This window comes from Haematobia irritans, chromosome 1 (assembly GCF_050003625.1).
Source record: "Haematobia irritans isolate KBUSLIRL chromosome 1, ASM5000362v1, whole genome shotgun sequence".
NCBI classification, from domain to species: Eukaryota; Metazoa; Arthropoda; class Insecta; order Diptera; family Muscidae; genus Haematobia; species Haematobia irritans.
The window spans coordinates 76,898,005-76,914,527 of NC_134397.1; the positions used below are offsets into that span (position 1 = coordinate 76,898,005).

Here is a 16,523-nt window from a genome sequence, read left to right on the forward strand (position 1 = left end):
CTATAGAAGATTTTGTTGAAATTTTATTTCTATAGACAATTTTGTCAAAATTTTATTTCTATAGAAGATTTTGTTGAAATTTTATTTCTATAGAAAATTTTGTTAAAATTTTATTTCTATAGAAGATTTTGTTGAAATTTTATTTCTATAGAAAATTTTGTTAAAATTTTATTTCTATAGAAAATTTTGTCAAAATTTTATTTTTATAGAAAATTTTGTCAAATATTTATTTCTATAGAAAATTTTGTAAAAATTTTATTTCTAAAGAAAATTTTTATATTTATATATAACATTTTGTCAAAAATTTATTTCTATAGAAAATTTTGTCAAAATTTTATTTCTATAGAAGATTTTGTTGAAATTTTATTTCTATAGAAAATTTTGTTAAAATTTTATTTCTATAGAAAATTTTGTCAAAATTTGATTTATATATAACATTTTGTTAAAATTTTATTTCTATAGAAAATTTTGTCAAAATTGTATTTCTATAGAAGATTTTGTTGAAATTTTATTTCTATAGACAATTTTGTCAAAATTTTATTTGTATAGAAGATTTTGTTGAAATTTTATTTCTATAGAAAATTTTGTTAAAATTTTATTTCTATAGAAAATTTTGTCAAAATTTTATTTCTATAGAAAATTTTGTCAAAATTTTATTTCTATAGAAAATTTTGGCAAAATTTTATTTCTATAGAAAATTTTGTCAAAATTTTATTTCTATAGAAAATTTTGTCAAAATTTTATTTCTATAGAAAATTTTGTCAACATTTTATTTCTATAGAAAATTTTGTCAACATTTTATTTCTATAGAAAATTTTGTGAAAATTTTATTTCTATAGAAAATTTTGTGAAAAATTTATTTCTATAGAAAATGTTGTTAAAATTTTGTTTCTATAGAAAATTTTGTCAAATTTTTTATTTCTATAGAAAATTTTGTCAAAATGTTATTTCTATAGAAAATTTTGTCAAAATTTTATTTCTATAGAAAATTTTGTCAAAATGTTATTTCTATAGAAAATTTTGTCAACATTTTATTTCTATAGAAAATTTTGTCAAAATGTTATTTCTACAGAAAATTTTGTCAAAATTTTATTTCTATAGAAAATTTTGTGAAAATTTTATTTCTATAGAAAATTTTGTCAAAATTTTATTTCTATAGAAAATTTTGTTAAAATTTTATTTCTGCCACCAGAGATTGTCTGTCGTAAACTGCAAGGTATTTGACATATATTTACGACGTATTTTACCATACATCGTAAGCCTTCGTAAAATACTTAGTTTTTGACAATATAAGAATTTGTACAGTATACGTTTTTTAGAACTGTATATTTCGTTTTTTTTTACAAATTTTGTATTTTGGACTGCATTTTCTTTAAAAGGTTAGCATTTTACCTTTTTTCTACAGTATAAGTTTCTTAGAACCACCCATATTAAGTAAATTTTAAAACTGTTTTTCCCATATAACAGACAAACGGTCAATAATTTTTTTTTATGGACATAAAAGTAAAACAAATTAAAATTAGTTTTTAGTACAAATACAACACAAAAATGTTATTTTTTATGTACAGTAAAAAAAATTTAACATTAACATGACGGAACCCAAGTATTTATCAATCATTCAGGTAAGAAGAAACAATCGTTTCCAACTAAATTTAAAAATCATACGAAAATTATATGCAATGCACGTACTTTATATGAAGGGTGCAGCGTAGTTGAAGTTTTGTTGAATAAATGCGAATTGATTTGTATTGGATGAGATGATAAAATGACTATGATTATTCGCTTTAAGCTAATGAGAAAATGAAATGTTTAAATATTTTCCAACTTGAATAGATGAACTGGGTGCTCATTTAAGAGGCATATCAGTGAATTAATACAGAAGGACTCTGGCATTTAATAATTTAAACTTATAAATTATAAACGAAAAATAAGGCATAGCGAAATTTACGAGATGGCAATTGGGCTACTAACATTGATTGATTTTTATTTATATCAAATCTTTTTTATATCGCAACACATATATTCAACATTATTTAGTATTTGTATAGAAATATCAATATTTTTAAAATTAAAAATGAAAAATATTCAATTCAAGTAATTATTATTTTTTAATTAAAGCAAATAACAAACACATACATTAACTTAATGTTTTAAATGGCGTTGCCGATTGATAGTTTTCGTGATTAAATCAATTATTGGATAAATTAATTTCATGATTGGAGCTAAAAAAATATTTTATTCTGTGCAGAGTAAAAACTCATCTCGTATCTATTGAAATTGCCAAACAAACATTTAAATACATGATGATTTAAGATATGCATTTAATTATAAATTAAAAATTTCCATTATAATCCTCATTAAAAAAATGTTTTATTATATATTGTGAATGAAAATATTTTTTATTTATTTTTATTTAAAAACTCGTAAATTTCGCCATTTGTATATCACACTAAACTAAAAAATTTGCCACTACTTTAAAACACATTAATTGAATATTGATTCGATATTCTGGCCTAATTTCTTATATTCGCCACAAATTTCTTTGATAACACTACAACAAAAAAATTGTCTTTAAAACAAATAAAAAAACAAAACGAACAACATAAATTTCAAATCCATCTAATTTTTTTTGGGGGTAGTGGAGAATAATTTTGAAATACGTCTCAAAAACATTTATTAGTTTCGGTGTTGTGGTTTTCAATTTTTTACGAAACGATTTTTTTGTTTTGTGGTAAATAATTCAAATTCAGTCCTAACCTCGCCGCTTAATAAATCCAAATCAGCAGATGCGGCATGTGATGCCGTTTTTATAATGTTGTAGGTCTTGGCAAATGGAGCCTTAATAAGCTGATTATTTGTTTATGGGGATTAACATACATAAATATAAAAAAAATGATTCCAAAAAAAGTAAAATAAAAATTAATTTTTCATAAAAACAATTTGAAAAATATTAATAAGTTGTTGATTTGATTCAATATTATTTAAAAATTTTTAATAAAATATTGGAAAAAAGAATTTTATTTTATAAAGCGGCTTTAAAATATCTCAATATATAGTATATATAATATAGTAATAGTAGTAGACATTAAGAAATGTTGTAAAGAAACTATTGGAATTTTAGAGAAAAAGAAACCTAGGCATTTTGACTTTTCTTGCCTTTTATACCAAAAATATATACGGAAAGAGAATGACCAACTTACCTCCCAAGATTCTCTGGTTAAATCACTTATTTCTTCACCCTCTTGACTACCGGTACGAGCTCCAGATTTTGTGGTGCCACTTTGAGTCCATTCGGTATCATCTTGTATCAATTCAAAACCACGTGTTTTAATTTGTTCCTCATCCAATTCACCATAGAGATGAGCAACCCAGGTATTTATGAAACGGTATAATTCGTCAACACTGAAATACAAAGAAATAAAAATAGATGAATATGTTCCAATAATTTCGATTAGATTTGAATTGAATTACCGATTTTTAGGTACACTAAACCAGTATTCTGGTCTCAATTTGTTTTTGCCATACGACATTACCGATGTGGGCAAAGGTATGGCTTTGCCTACTGGTTTGCCCATGCGCAAGCGCAAATACAATGGCGGGTCTGGGCAAGCACGTGCAGGTCTTGGTATAAGTTCTATAACAAATAAATTTTAGAAAAAATACAACATTTTAGTTTTTTTTTTACAAAAATAACTTGGTCATTACTTAACAACATGCTACAAAATACACATTTTATATACAATAGGTATACTACTCTGGGCAAAAAGTAATATAATTTTTTATTTAAACTTATTTGAATGTTATTTGAGAATGAGGCTTCGTTTGCGTGAAGCAATTCGTCTAAAAAGTCCGGAAGTATTGGCCAAATATGGGCCAGGGTTTTTACATAACGTTAATGCACCGTCTCAACTTGTAAACGTTTTTTCGGGACCGTTTCCCCAAAAATTCAACCATTATCCTTCTGTATTCGCTTGATTTGGTTACGTGTGACTTATGTGGTTATTCCCAAAACTTAAGAGAGCATTCCGGGGAAAGCGTTTCGAGTAGACTGAGATTATGTTATCATATGACTATACCGGAAAAGTGATATTTGGAACATTTTGAGTATAGGAAAAAACTCTGGCACGCATAAGTGTATGCTTTGAAGGTGATGACATAGATTTATTTAAAAATAATTCTTGTATATTATTTCCATTGGAAGTTAGCATATAAGACCCAAAATGAGTCACCTCCCCCCGCCAGATATATTCTGAAGGTTATTGAAATTTCCATTCGCCGGCGGTGAAACATGTATAGCAAGACTTGTGTAGATATTGTATGTGGCATTTTCTTTTCAATAACTTAATAATATGAATTCCTTCATCTTCTTGCAAAAAAAAAAAAAAAAACAATGAACGCAATTATAAAAAAGTGTGGAATCGTTCATTTGGATGTAAAACCACCCTGGCTGCATTGATATCAGACTAACATAAAAATAGAATGTTTCGTTTTATAAATAAATTAGCGTAACCCGGCCCGCTTCGCTGCCGTGATCGCAGCATATTTTCGTTAACTTAGTCAACCATATCCTTCGATCTGAAAACAAATTCGAAAAGATTTGAATTCTTTTAAAGACTTGGGCCAGGGGAAGTCTGGCAAAAAAACTGAAGTACTAATTAATCACTTCATGGTTTCTACACACGTGTCCCGTACATTTAAAAAAAATAGGACTATTTTCTTTTTTGTTTATATACAGAAATAGGGCGGTTATGCAGATGTAAAACGGACCGACTTAACAAACGTCTGGTAGGGGGCGTTCCCTTTCAACCAATTTTTTGTTTTTTAAATGTTATCAGATATCCATTATAATAATATAACCTACCCCACATCCTCTATAAATTTCAAGTAAATTGGAAAAGTTTAATTGTTTCACGGTATGTACTTGAGGAGAAATGAGGTCTACATGTGCCCTATTATTTTTCCCCGACCAAATATTATAAAATCATATACCTCATATAAATTTCATAATCTCCCCCCAAGTTCTCCGCAAAATTTCAATAAGTCGACAAATTTTAGATTTTTCATTGTAGTTAAAAAAAAGTCGGACAAAGGGCAGGTCCACCTCCTCGACCAAATATCGAAAAATAAAGTAGCTGTTCTTTGCCTAGACGCCCCCTTCAACTTTTCCTGAAAATTTCAAGAAAATCGGATAATTTTGTTCCAATTTTCAAATAGTCGGACAAGGGCGAGGTCCCCTTCCCGTCCAAACATTACATAATCAGGTACCCCATAATAAATTCATAACCTCACGACGTGTTCTCTGTAAATCTCAAGTAAATCAGAGAATTTTTGTTTTTTACTGTACTTTAAAAAAAAATCATATAAAGGGGTGGTCCACCTCCGCGACCAAATATAGAAAAATAAAGTAGCGGGTCTTTGTCTAGACATCACCTCTAACCTTCCTTGGAAATTTCACTCAAATCGGAGAACTTTGGCCCAATTTTGAAAAAGTCGGGCAAGGGGGATGTCCCCCTCCCCCACCAGATATCAAAAAATGAGATACCCTATTTTCACCACACGATTATCCTCTACGTTCTCCGAACATTTTTCATGTGAAAAAATAAAATTATTTTATAACAAAAGCAACTCCGATGAATTCGAATTATAAATTTTTGTAATGTGCGATGTATGTAAAAAAAGATTTTCCCGTTTTTCTGTTGAAACTTTTCTTGAATTTTCTTTGCTATAAACCTCACAGAGCCCGAATGCAAAACCGTGGAATTCGGTTCGTGCGTTCTGGAGTTGCATCAGAGATGGCGCTGTATATAAAAAACTATTTACCCGCTTTTCCTTTGAAACTTTTCTTAAATTTTCTTTGCTATAAACCTTACGGAGTCCGAGACCTTTCCAAGGAATGCAAAACCGTGGAAATCGAATGCAGTACCGTGGTTCGTGCGTTCTGGAGTTAAAGCGTCACAAAGGAAACCCCGACTTATTTTTATATATTAGAATTAGATTTATCTTACATTTTGCCCACAGTACTATGAGTTTTTGTTATTAGCCATTATTACTGTTTAAGATATATACAATTTTGAATATTACATTTTATTTTAGTTGGTTTTTACAGAAAAATAAAAAAAAACGCCAAACACAACTAAGCGTACACCGTTATATATAAACATATGTTTTATTTTATATTTTTTGTATATACTATATATAGAATATATTTGTAGATACTATTGCGACAAATGTATATATGAACATTTTATAAACATACCAACTATATCAAAATTTGGAAAATTTGGTGCCCGTACTACAATGAATTAATTGAACGGTTTTGATGATAATATGAAAATGTTATAATAGTTATTTTATATCCAATACAAAATTTACTAATTGAAATGTGATTTTGTAATAATTGAAAATTGAAAAACTAAATAATAGCATTGCATCTCCTCTTATCGATAACCGTTTATTGAGAGACATGGATAAACCAGAGGGGCAGATTGATTTGTTGTAAATTTGTAAACTCTATTTTCGTATGAAATTTGGTTTATGCCCTGTTCCCGTAAATCATACGAAACCTCATGCGAAAGGAAAAGTGCAAATCGAATGCGAAGCAATTTGTTTTTTTTCTCTTTTTGAAAGTTCGTTTCATTTTAATTTGTACACTAATAGAAAAAGTTTCGTTATATTAACGAAATGTTTCGTTAAAAGTCAGCCAATGAAACAATTTCGTTAATACAACGAGTTCGTGGTTAATATAACAACTTTTCTGCAAAGCAACGTAACGTTTCGTACTATTAACGAATATTTTCATTGTATTAATGAAAATGTTTCGTTATATCAATGAAAATTTTTCGTTGGCTGACTTTTAATGAAATTTTCTTTGGATTAGCTGATAATATTTGCTATATCAGCGACTTCTTTCCATTTTTCAGCAGATTTTTTGCTGTTGTACCAGATTTTTCTGAGGTGTCCACAAGGGCTGTGGAGTCGTGTCCAAAAGATACGAATTGCACACAGAAAGCCTCCGAATTTTAAGGGTCTAAAAGAACTCTATATTTCAAATTGCAGGCAAATAAATAGGATACAAGTCAATCCAGCAAAAACTCTCATTACCCGGTAATGTTGTAGGTAAGCCTGATTAAAAATTAAAATGAATTGGCATCGCTCCGGATTACATTTACATACGCATGTCCTAGTAGGAAAGTACTTCACCCCAGGCATACCTTCGACCATGAAATAAGTAGTGTATAAAGAGCATTTTATCACCTAATATATCACAATGGACTGAATAGTCTAAGTGAGCCTGAATCTTAATCGGGCTGCCACTTTAACCTAACCATCACCTAATATGTAATCAGTTATTCGTCCTTTGTAAAATAACTACTCATTTTCTCAGGTATCCAAATCTCGAAAAAAAAACTTCTGTCACCGATTCTACTGGATAGGAACTTATAAAGTAAATTAATTTTTAATGTATGAAATGCTCCAATTAGTAGTAAATATTTACTGTTGCGATTATTTACGACACTGTACCACCTCTCAGCTCCAAAGGATTTCCGTCCAATAAGCCCAACTTAAGAATCTGTTTTCTCTTCTCAGCAACATGAACATTTTCTGATGCAAAAAAAATCTCTAAACGTGGGTATTAAGTTCGAGTTTAGCCGCTAAAATTGCTATTTTCACGATTACTTTTCTTAATTAATCCACTTGAAGGAATAAAAACTTTGTGAAAATTTGCTTTGGGCTATTCCCCATCAAGTTATAATAAAATTTGCAACAAAATTTGTATAATTGTATGACTTTTTTTACTGATTTAGTTTTCACTTTAGTGATTATAGCGGCTAAACTCGAACTTAATACCCACGTTTAGAGATTTTTTTTGCATCAGAAAATGTTCATGTTGCTGAGAAGAGAAAACAGATTCTTAAGTTGGGCTTATTGGACGGAAATCCTTTGGAGCTGAGAGAGAATTTCCCCGCTTCATGGAGTTAAATACATTGAATTAACTATTGAAAATGTCTACTTATACCGAATAAAGTGGAATTGATCTGCTCTTTACAGAAAATTCCTTTATGTGGTAAAGAAATTAATTATTACTGCCAAATAAATAGAGTGAAAATTAAATAAAGAGCAAAATTTCATTATAATTGTGTGAATAATAGATTGTGTTAAACATAAAAAAACTACTTAGAAAATTATCTTAGTATACATATATATCAGATACTTACTGTCTACACTGACAAATAGGCCAGGTTTATCATCTACTGAAACCATTGAGCGATAATCCAATTTTGGTTGGGGTTTTACATCCTTTAATTTTGTAGTAGATGAAGTACCCTCCGAAGATAATGGACGTATAAAAGTACCAATGGAGGAACGTCTAAAGAATTTTGAAAAAATTGTAAAATTATTAAAATCCAATATTTAAATGAACTCAACCAAGTGAGAAAAGTATCTAGTTAACATAGAAATTGTTGATACACAAATAGTGCTAATGATTTAGATAATATTCATATAAATGAGTGATAGGGTGATGTAGTGATAGTTTCAGGATGACAGCAGAAATGTAGGAAATAATGCAAAATGCACAAGATTGGCAAATAGATACCAAATCAATTAAGTATGCCACTAGAGATGATAGATGGATCAATGATTTAGATGATGAAGAAATAGGATAACACCTAATTGATGAAATTCAAAAGTTTATTATCAGAAATTAGAAGTTACTTTATGTAAAAATTAATAGCAAATTGCAAAACAGTGCTTTTCTAGCATATTTGTTTTTTTTTTTTGTCTTTTTATAACATCTGGTGGATAGTCAAAAAAAAAAATATTACATTTATATTGGAAGAAACATTAATAATGTTGGTTTATTTTTTAGAATTCATTAACGATATTTACATGGAACCAAAGGCATACAAGTAACAAAGGAAATTATGAACAACAAACAGCTTTAGGCCCTAGAGATTTAACTTTATGAATTCTTACCCAGTCGAATAATGACCCTCGGAATGAGTAGAATGTGGTGTCAAAGGTGGCACCGGAGAGCCACTCGAATCTTCGGACGGTGTTTTGGAAAATAAATTGCCACCCAACTCTGAGACCAAAGTAATGGGGGAACTGATTTTTTTAACGTGTACGTGTGAGATATTTTTTTTTTATTTAAATGAAATGCGCAATTACCACAATAAATGTGGTAACATTTTAAAGAAAATTAAAAAAGGAGTTTGGGAAATAATAAAAATGTTTAAGGTTTTTTTTTTTTTGGAAAGTGTGTGAAGTTATTGAAAATTAATAAAATGATAATGTAAAATTGTGTGGGCGTATGTGTGTGTGTGTATTTTAAAAGCCGAATCCAAAAGATGAAAGCATTTTTATTTATTAAAATTTTTAAAATAAAATAAAAGGAATATTAAAAAAAAATTAACATGAGGTATTATTTTATTGCTCAATAATTTAATGAGTTCTTGTTAAGGATTTTCTCTTTCACTTACCTTGAGAATACTTTTGAGAATACACTTTGATTTGAATCGCCAGTATTGGGAGCCGATTCAGTATCTTGTGACTTGCCTACACTACCACCAGATACTGGAGCACCATCGCCAGTAAGACCTTCTACCCATGTCAAGGGATAGGATAAACGCTTCAACATCTACAAATGAGGATAACAAATTAATTTAAATTCAATTAATTATTATTTTATTATAGAATATTTTTTGTTACCTTATTCTTTTTGTCTGAGGCATTCTTATCAACTTGAGCTTGTGCTGGTTGTGGTGTCTCATTGTTATCGTCCACACTGAAACTAACACTTGAAGTCTTTTTGCGAGCTCCAGCAACTGCACCAGCATCCAGGCCACTAGTGCGTGGTGGAGATTCACCCAGAGGTGCAATCGATGAAATCGGTTTTGGTGGCACCCAGTCTGAACTTAATACAATATCGGCATCACTATAGACTGTTTTCTTTGGTATTGGTTGAACATTTGGTATGGGATCACGTATATCAATGCCAGAATCGTAGCACGATTGTTTTGATAATTGCTCCAATTGTTCTAGATCTCCAGCATTTACAACGCCACCGGCCAAATTGGCCATAATACCGCTAATGGATGATGTGGCAGAATGTGGTTCCTGACCACGAGCGCCACTGTCTGCCGTTGTATTTGACTCATTATCTCCCTCATCTTCCGAGGATCTTCGGGAATTAGATAAAAGTCTAAGTTGTATTTTATGATATGGCAAATTTAGTAGATGAATTGATGACATTAGAAGTCCACATAACAACCAGTGAGAATGAGTATATATAATACGAACATATATCACAGCAAATGAGGGGCATCACGATGAAATATCGGATATGTGATTTGATATAAGAAAGCATATATGTGGATATATTGTGCAGATGTTGATGTTGGTGCGTTGAAATATGAAAAAGCGTAATTGAAAAAAATAAATAAATAAACGAATGAAAAATACAATAAATTGAAGAGATGGATTCTTAACTTAATTTGACGTGAAAGCCTCGTCGTAATACACAGAATATCTCTTCCATCTTGCAGTTAGAGTAGAAAATTAAATCTTAGGCCCTGAGCAGAATTTTTTTCACACTAGCAATTAAAGAATATTTGTATGTTTTTTAATTACTTGTTGACAATTTTTTGCGATCATTGATAAGTCGTTTTCATACCTTAGGATAGTAAAGAATAGTTTGAAATCTAATCTAAGTATCCTGTGTGCATTTTTGACATTTACTGCGTTTTTTATGTTTTATAGAGGTATATTACGTTTACGACGTTTACAACATTCTGACTGTATAAAACCAAAAAAAAAGTGCTACTGAGACCACTCTGGATGAAATACATATTACACGTTGTTATGTTCTAAAATTGTCTCGTAAACACCACTTGCCCATCAGGTTTGGAACTATATGCAATAGATTTGTGCACGTGACACAAAATTGTCGTGACTCACGAAAAGTTTCGTGACTCACGCGTGAGCGTGAATAATAAACCAAAATTTCGTGCGTGAGCGTGAGTCACGAAAATAACACCTTCGTGAGTGTCCGTGAGTAAAGAATGACGCTCACGAAAATAATCCTGCTCACCAACATAAAACGCTTAAGAGTTAAACTCATTTACAATTTTAGTGATACATGGGACGTTAAGAGTGTAATAACGCTCTCGATTTGAATAATGCTCATGATTTTACACACGTCGCTAAGGTAAATTACTCATAAAACTATTCGTGAGTCACGACATTTTTCCGTGAGTCACGATATTTTTCGTGAGTCACGACATTTTCGTGCGTGAGTGAGTACAAAATTTCTTTTCGTGAGTGTGCGTGAGTCCTACCAAACAATATCGTGCGTGAGTAAGATTTTTCCGTCGTGAGTGTTCGTGAGTAAACTATTACTCACGTGCACACCTCTAATATGCAGCATTGTCACAATGAATTTTTATTTTGGACCAACATTTTTCCGAAATTTTACCAAAATTCGAACAAGCGGACCATTTTCCAAATTAAATTAATATCTTTTACGGCCATTTTATTTATTTATTTATTTTAACTGCCAGTTAACAGAAAGTAAATTGCAAATATCTTCTCTCCTGATAAATTTAACAGAAAAGTTTTCAGCAGTTAAGTTCCTAACTGACATATGGAATATATAGGCAAGGTGACATAAATGTCGGTAGTATAGTTTAAAAGTTCGTTAGCTAACGTAGCACTAACGGAGCTTCATGAAAATGGGGGTTAATAGTTAAATTTTTCCAAAATTTTATTTCGATGGAAAATTTTACAAAATATTTATTTCTGTTTATTTCTACAGACAATTTTATTTCTATAGAAAATTTTGTCAAAATTTTATTTCTATAGAGAATTTTGTCAAAGTGTTATTTCTATAGAGAATTTTCTCAAAATTTTATTTCTATAGAGAATTTTGTCAAAATTTTATTTCTATAGAAAATTTTGTCAAAATTTTATTTCTATGGAGAATTTTGTCAAAATTTTATTTCTATAGAAAATTTTGACAAAATTTTATTTCTATAGAAAATTTTGTCAAAATTTTATTTCTATAGAAAATTTTGTCAAAATTTTATTTTTGTAAAAAAATTTTTCAAAATTTTATTTTTGTAAAAAATTTTGTCAAAATTTTATTTCTTTAGAAAGTGTTGTTAAAATTTTACTTTTATAGAAATTTTTGACAAAATTTTATTTCCATAGAAAATTTTGTCAACATTTTTTTCTATAGAAAACTTTGTTAAAATTTTATTTCTATAGTAAAATTTGTCAAAATTTTATTTCTATAGAAAATTTTGTCAAAATTTTATTTCTATAGGAAATTTTGTCAAAATTTTATTTCTATAGAAAATTGTCGCAAACTTTTATTTCTATATAAAATTTTTACAAAATTTTGTTTTTATAGAAAATTTAAAAAAATCACCGATTTGACGAAAATGGACTAAAATCATCCAAATTTAAAAATTAATAATTTTTTAGACCAATTTTGGTCCGATCGGACCAAACTGGCAACCCTGACTATATAAAAAAGATTTCAAGTATGCAACGAAATAAGTTCCCATGAAATAAATCCTCATAATAAAATAAATAAATTCTCAAAAAGACGAAAAGTAGACTTTTTGATTCTCATTACAAACCCAAGGGTATAACAAAAGATTTTCTACTTAAGTTTGAAAGTCATAGAGAAATGTATCGAGAAGCCAGATTTGTAAACACAGCAGTACCCAGCAGAAAATAGTAAGTTCTTCATTACTTTGAATGTAAATTCAAAAATGCTCTCCTGGAGATGGATCTTTTTATACCCACCACCATAGAATGGTGATGGGGGTACAATAAGTTTGACATTTCGTTTGTAACACATCGAAATATCGATTTCCGACTATATAAAGTATATATATTCTTGATCAGGGAGAAATTCTAAGACGATATAGAATTTCCGTCTGTCTGTCTGTTGTAATCACGCTACAGCTTTCAATTATGGCGCTATAGTCTTGAAATTTGGCAAAGATTGGTTTTTTTGTTTGCAGGCAGGTCAAGTTCGAAGATGGACTATATCGGTCCAGGTTTTGATATAGCCGCATCCTAATTTAGGGTCTTGGTCTATGTTTTGGTATAGCCCCAATCTATCTATTTATCAAATTTGCTTGGAATTTTAAATCTAGAGGTATTTTAGGACCATAAATAGTTTCTCAGAAAATAGCCCCCTATAGACCGATCTCCTGAGGTTACTTCTTGTGCTTCTAGAAATCATTGTTTTTATCCGATTTGCCTGAAATTGTAAATATAGAAGGCGCGCTGATCATGAAAATTGTTTGAAACTAAATGTAAAATTTCCCGATTTTACTTCTCATAATCATTTTAATAATGGATATAAAATCTTCAGATTTTTGATTTCAAATCAAGGCGTCATTTCATCATCTTTATGATTCCCCAAAAACTCAATAAAAAATGGTTCTTATAAGTCCAGAATCTGATTAGTCATCATAGGTAGAATCTTTAAACTTCTCTTCGGGAAGCGTGCTGGTTGAACTGATCTGCTAGGTAGAATAAATGTTATCAAACCCCCTGGAATTCTATATATCATCAAATAACCGGTTACGACGAAGAGTTTTCAAAGGAAACTTTTATATTTGATTCATGGTGGTGGGTATTTAAGATTCGGCCCGGCCGAACTTCGAAATTCAAATTACTGAAATGGGATTACATCTGAATAACTAATACGAATCCAATATAAAATTCATTGCTTCTGAGCAAATTTTTGCACCACATTGGGGTCCAAAAAGCACTTTAATTTTTTGGCTAAACTTTTTTTTACGGGTAGTAATACAAAAATCGAAAATTGTCTTTTCGACTAATTGACATTTTGTTACAAAAAAAAAATCTTCAACAAATCTACAATTTTTTAAAAATCAACTAAAATATAGTAAATTCGAAGTCGTCTTTTTCAAATTAAAATAAAAGTCGACCGATCACTTCTCGTACATGGAAAAATATAAATTCTTCTCTTAACTGTTTGCATTCGCAAACGCCCCGTTTTCTCCTAATATACACGGTAGTAATATTTGTAGAAAGCAAAAACTACCTTTGAAGTGGCAATAATCTCAATCTTAAAAGTGTGGAATCACAAATGCATATTAAATAAAACAAATATACAAACAAAGGCAAATACATCCCATGAACAGAGAGAGATAAGAACACAAGTAATTAAATATGACGACAACAAAAAAGTATGAAGATTATCTCAAGTGAGTACGCATTCGCTTACCTGTCTTTGCTGGGTACGGCCCAATGGTGATCCAATAAACTTTTACGTCTCTCTTCTAAGGTGGTACGAGTATCGGTAATATTGAGATTTTTCTTTGCCTCATCGTCCTCGGTGTCATTGGTACCAGTACTGGCCCCATCGACATCAGTCTTCGTGCTTTCTTTGGCTTCCGTAGTTTTTTCATCATTTTTCTAAATAAAAAAAAAATGCATATTAGTAATTTTTATATTGCGGAAAATAAGCCATCTATCTAACCTCTGAACCAGAACAAATCGATACTTGATCATCGGTTTTATGTTTTTGTTGTTCATCTTTGTCTTTGTCTTCATCACCCTCAATTTGTTTGCCGTCTACGGCATCCACACCTTCCTCTTTGGCCTTTTGGGCGTCTAATACTGATTTTGGATAATAAATTTCCGGTTTTTCTGTTTCATTTGAATCGTCGACAATTCCACCCGATACTCTCATATGAGCAATATCATGAAATATGGCAGCATTTACACACAATTCCATGGGGGCAATAACACCATAACTTTCTGGACCATGTTCAATTACCAATGGATCAGATACATTGGGATCGAACATAACAGCATTTGGGGTTACTAATAAAACACCACCAACAACACCTTGCCCGTCGGTTATATGACGTACATTGATTTTGAGGAAACGTTGTGTGATGACAGGATCATTTCCACCATCCGCGCGACCGGCAGGATCAACACGTTCAATATGACCTGGTTTGGGTGAGCCGGGGCGCAAGCTATCCAAAATATCTACAATAAAAAACAGAGAAGTTAATTGAGTAATGCAATTTATTTAAGATTTGATTATATGAATTATCCCCCATTTACCAAAAAGTTAAAGTTAACTACTTTTCCCATAGAGTCACTTTCCCATAAATTGTCAATAAATTTTTTCTATATGGGTAATGCTATTACTCAAGGTACTGGGACTCTATAGCAAACCAATATCCGAGTGCTTCTATTTGTCTGATATATTTCGGCAAATAGAATTCTTGTTGGTATCCTAGTTATTATTAATAAGCATTATTATTTGTTTTTTGTATTTGACATTTGGACTAAAATCAGTTATAGTTACATTATAGTACATCACATTTAATAGTTTCATCATGGTTAGAATTTAACCAACTTCTATGACAAAAACTCTATTAAATGAATATATATCATAGCCATATATTTCATATATGTGATAAGATAAGAAAATCACATTTTAAGATTTTTTTCTGGGATTATTTGAACATAAATTGAACGTTTATAGGAAAGTGAAAGCAATCATTATGGCGCAAAGCATTACTGAAATTTCATTAAGTCTACAATCTGAAGTCAAAATGAAAAAAAAAAATCAAAAACTATCACGACATTATTATCAAGGGTTTATTCTAACTTGGTATTTAATTCCAATGAAACTCTGAAATATTTAAGAGAAAAGGGTTTTTTTTCGACTTGATTTCAACTTTTAAAATTGTTTGAAAATACAGATCAATTGATACGTCCCTTGACACATTGTTTTTTTTTTATGAAAACCATACTGTTAAGCAAACCACTGAATTACCCAGCAAAAAATTTGGAAGTTCTTCTCAAGGCACAACTTTAAAAGAACTTCCAAAAATGCTCTACCAAAGATGTTCTTTATTTTAACTGCACAGGAAGTTCATTTGAGTCAATTTCTTTATAACTCGCTTTTTTCATATTTTAAATGCGAATTGCTTTTTCTTTTTGTATTTCAAATAGGTTAAAACAGACAAATTATTTAAATTTATCCGAAACAAAGTAGAGAAAAATTTCGAATTTTTGAAAATATTTGATCACAAAATTTCCAGAAAAGCGTTATAATGCATTAATAATCATAAATTATTTTTTTGTCAAAATATCACAAAATTTCTTAATTCACATCCAAAACACTGAATTCCCCTCACACCTTAAGAAGTGGTGCAAATTCAGTTCAGCGGCTGTTGAAATGGTGCACATCCATCCTATGACAAGCCCCCCCACGGACCCCAAAATTTGGTTTGCGGAGACTCTAAGAGAAACAAATTTCATCCGATCCAGCTGAAATTTGGTACATGGTGTCAGCATATGATCTCTAACATCTATGCAAAAATTGGTCCACATCGGTCAATAATTATATATAGCCCCCACATAAACCGATCCCCCGATTTGGCTTGCGGAGCCTCTAAGAGAAGCAAATTTCATCCGATCCGGCTGAAATTTGGTACATGGTGTTAATATAT

At 30.3% G+C, this 16,523-nt stretch overlaps 1 protein-coding gene across 22 annotated transcripts in view; it reads right to left on the reverse strand.

The window, feature by feature from the left end:
- Nucleotides 1-16,523, reverse strand: part of mtd (TLD domain-containing protein mustard) — a 467,609-nt gene that overhangs the window by 92,944 nt on the left and 358,142 nt on the right. For 8 of the 22 annotated variants that reach the window (XM_075290867.1, XM_075290858.1, XM_075290860.1 and 5 more), the window contains 9 exons: nucleotides 14,528-15,045; nucleotides 14,273-14,463; nucleotides 9,712-10,204; nucleotides 9,483-9,640; nucleotides 8,977-9,108; nucleotides 8,217-8,368; nucleotides 3,472-3,634; nucleotides 3,201-3,402; nucleotides 2,758-2,847 (listed from right to left, as the gene is read on the reverse strand). In XM_075290867.1, coding sequence (XP_075146982.1) covers nucleotides 2,758-2,847; nucleotides 3,201-3,402; nucleotides 3,472-3,634; nucleotides 8,217-8,368; nucleotides 8,977-9,108; nucleotides 9,483-9,640; nucleotides 9,712-10,204; nucleotides 14,273-14,463; nucleotides 14,528-15,045 — 2,099 coding nt within the window. The remainder of the gene's footprint in view (nucleotides 1-2,757; nucleotides 2,848-3,200; nucleotides 3,403-3,471; nucleotides 3,635-8,216; nucleotides 8,369-8,976; nucleotides 9,109-9,482; nucleotides 9,641-9,711; nucleotides 10,205-14,272; nucleotides 14,464-14,527; nucleotides 15,046-16,523) is intronic. The other 14 variants (XM_075290869.1, XM_075290866.1, XM_075290865.1 and 11 more) reach the window with 7 other exon arrangements.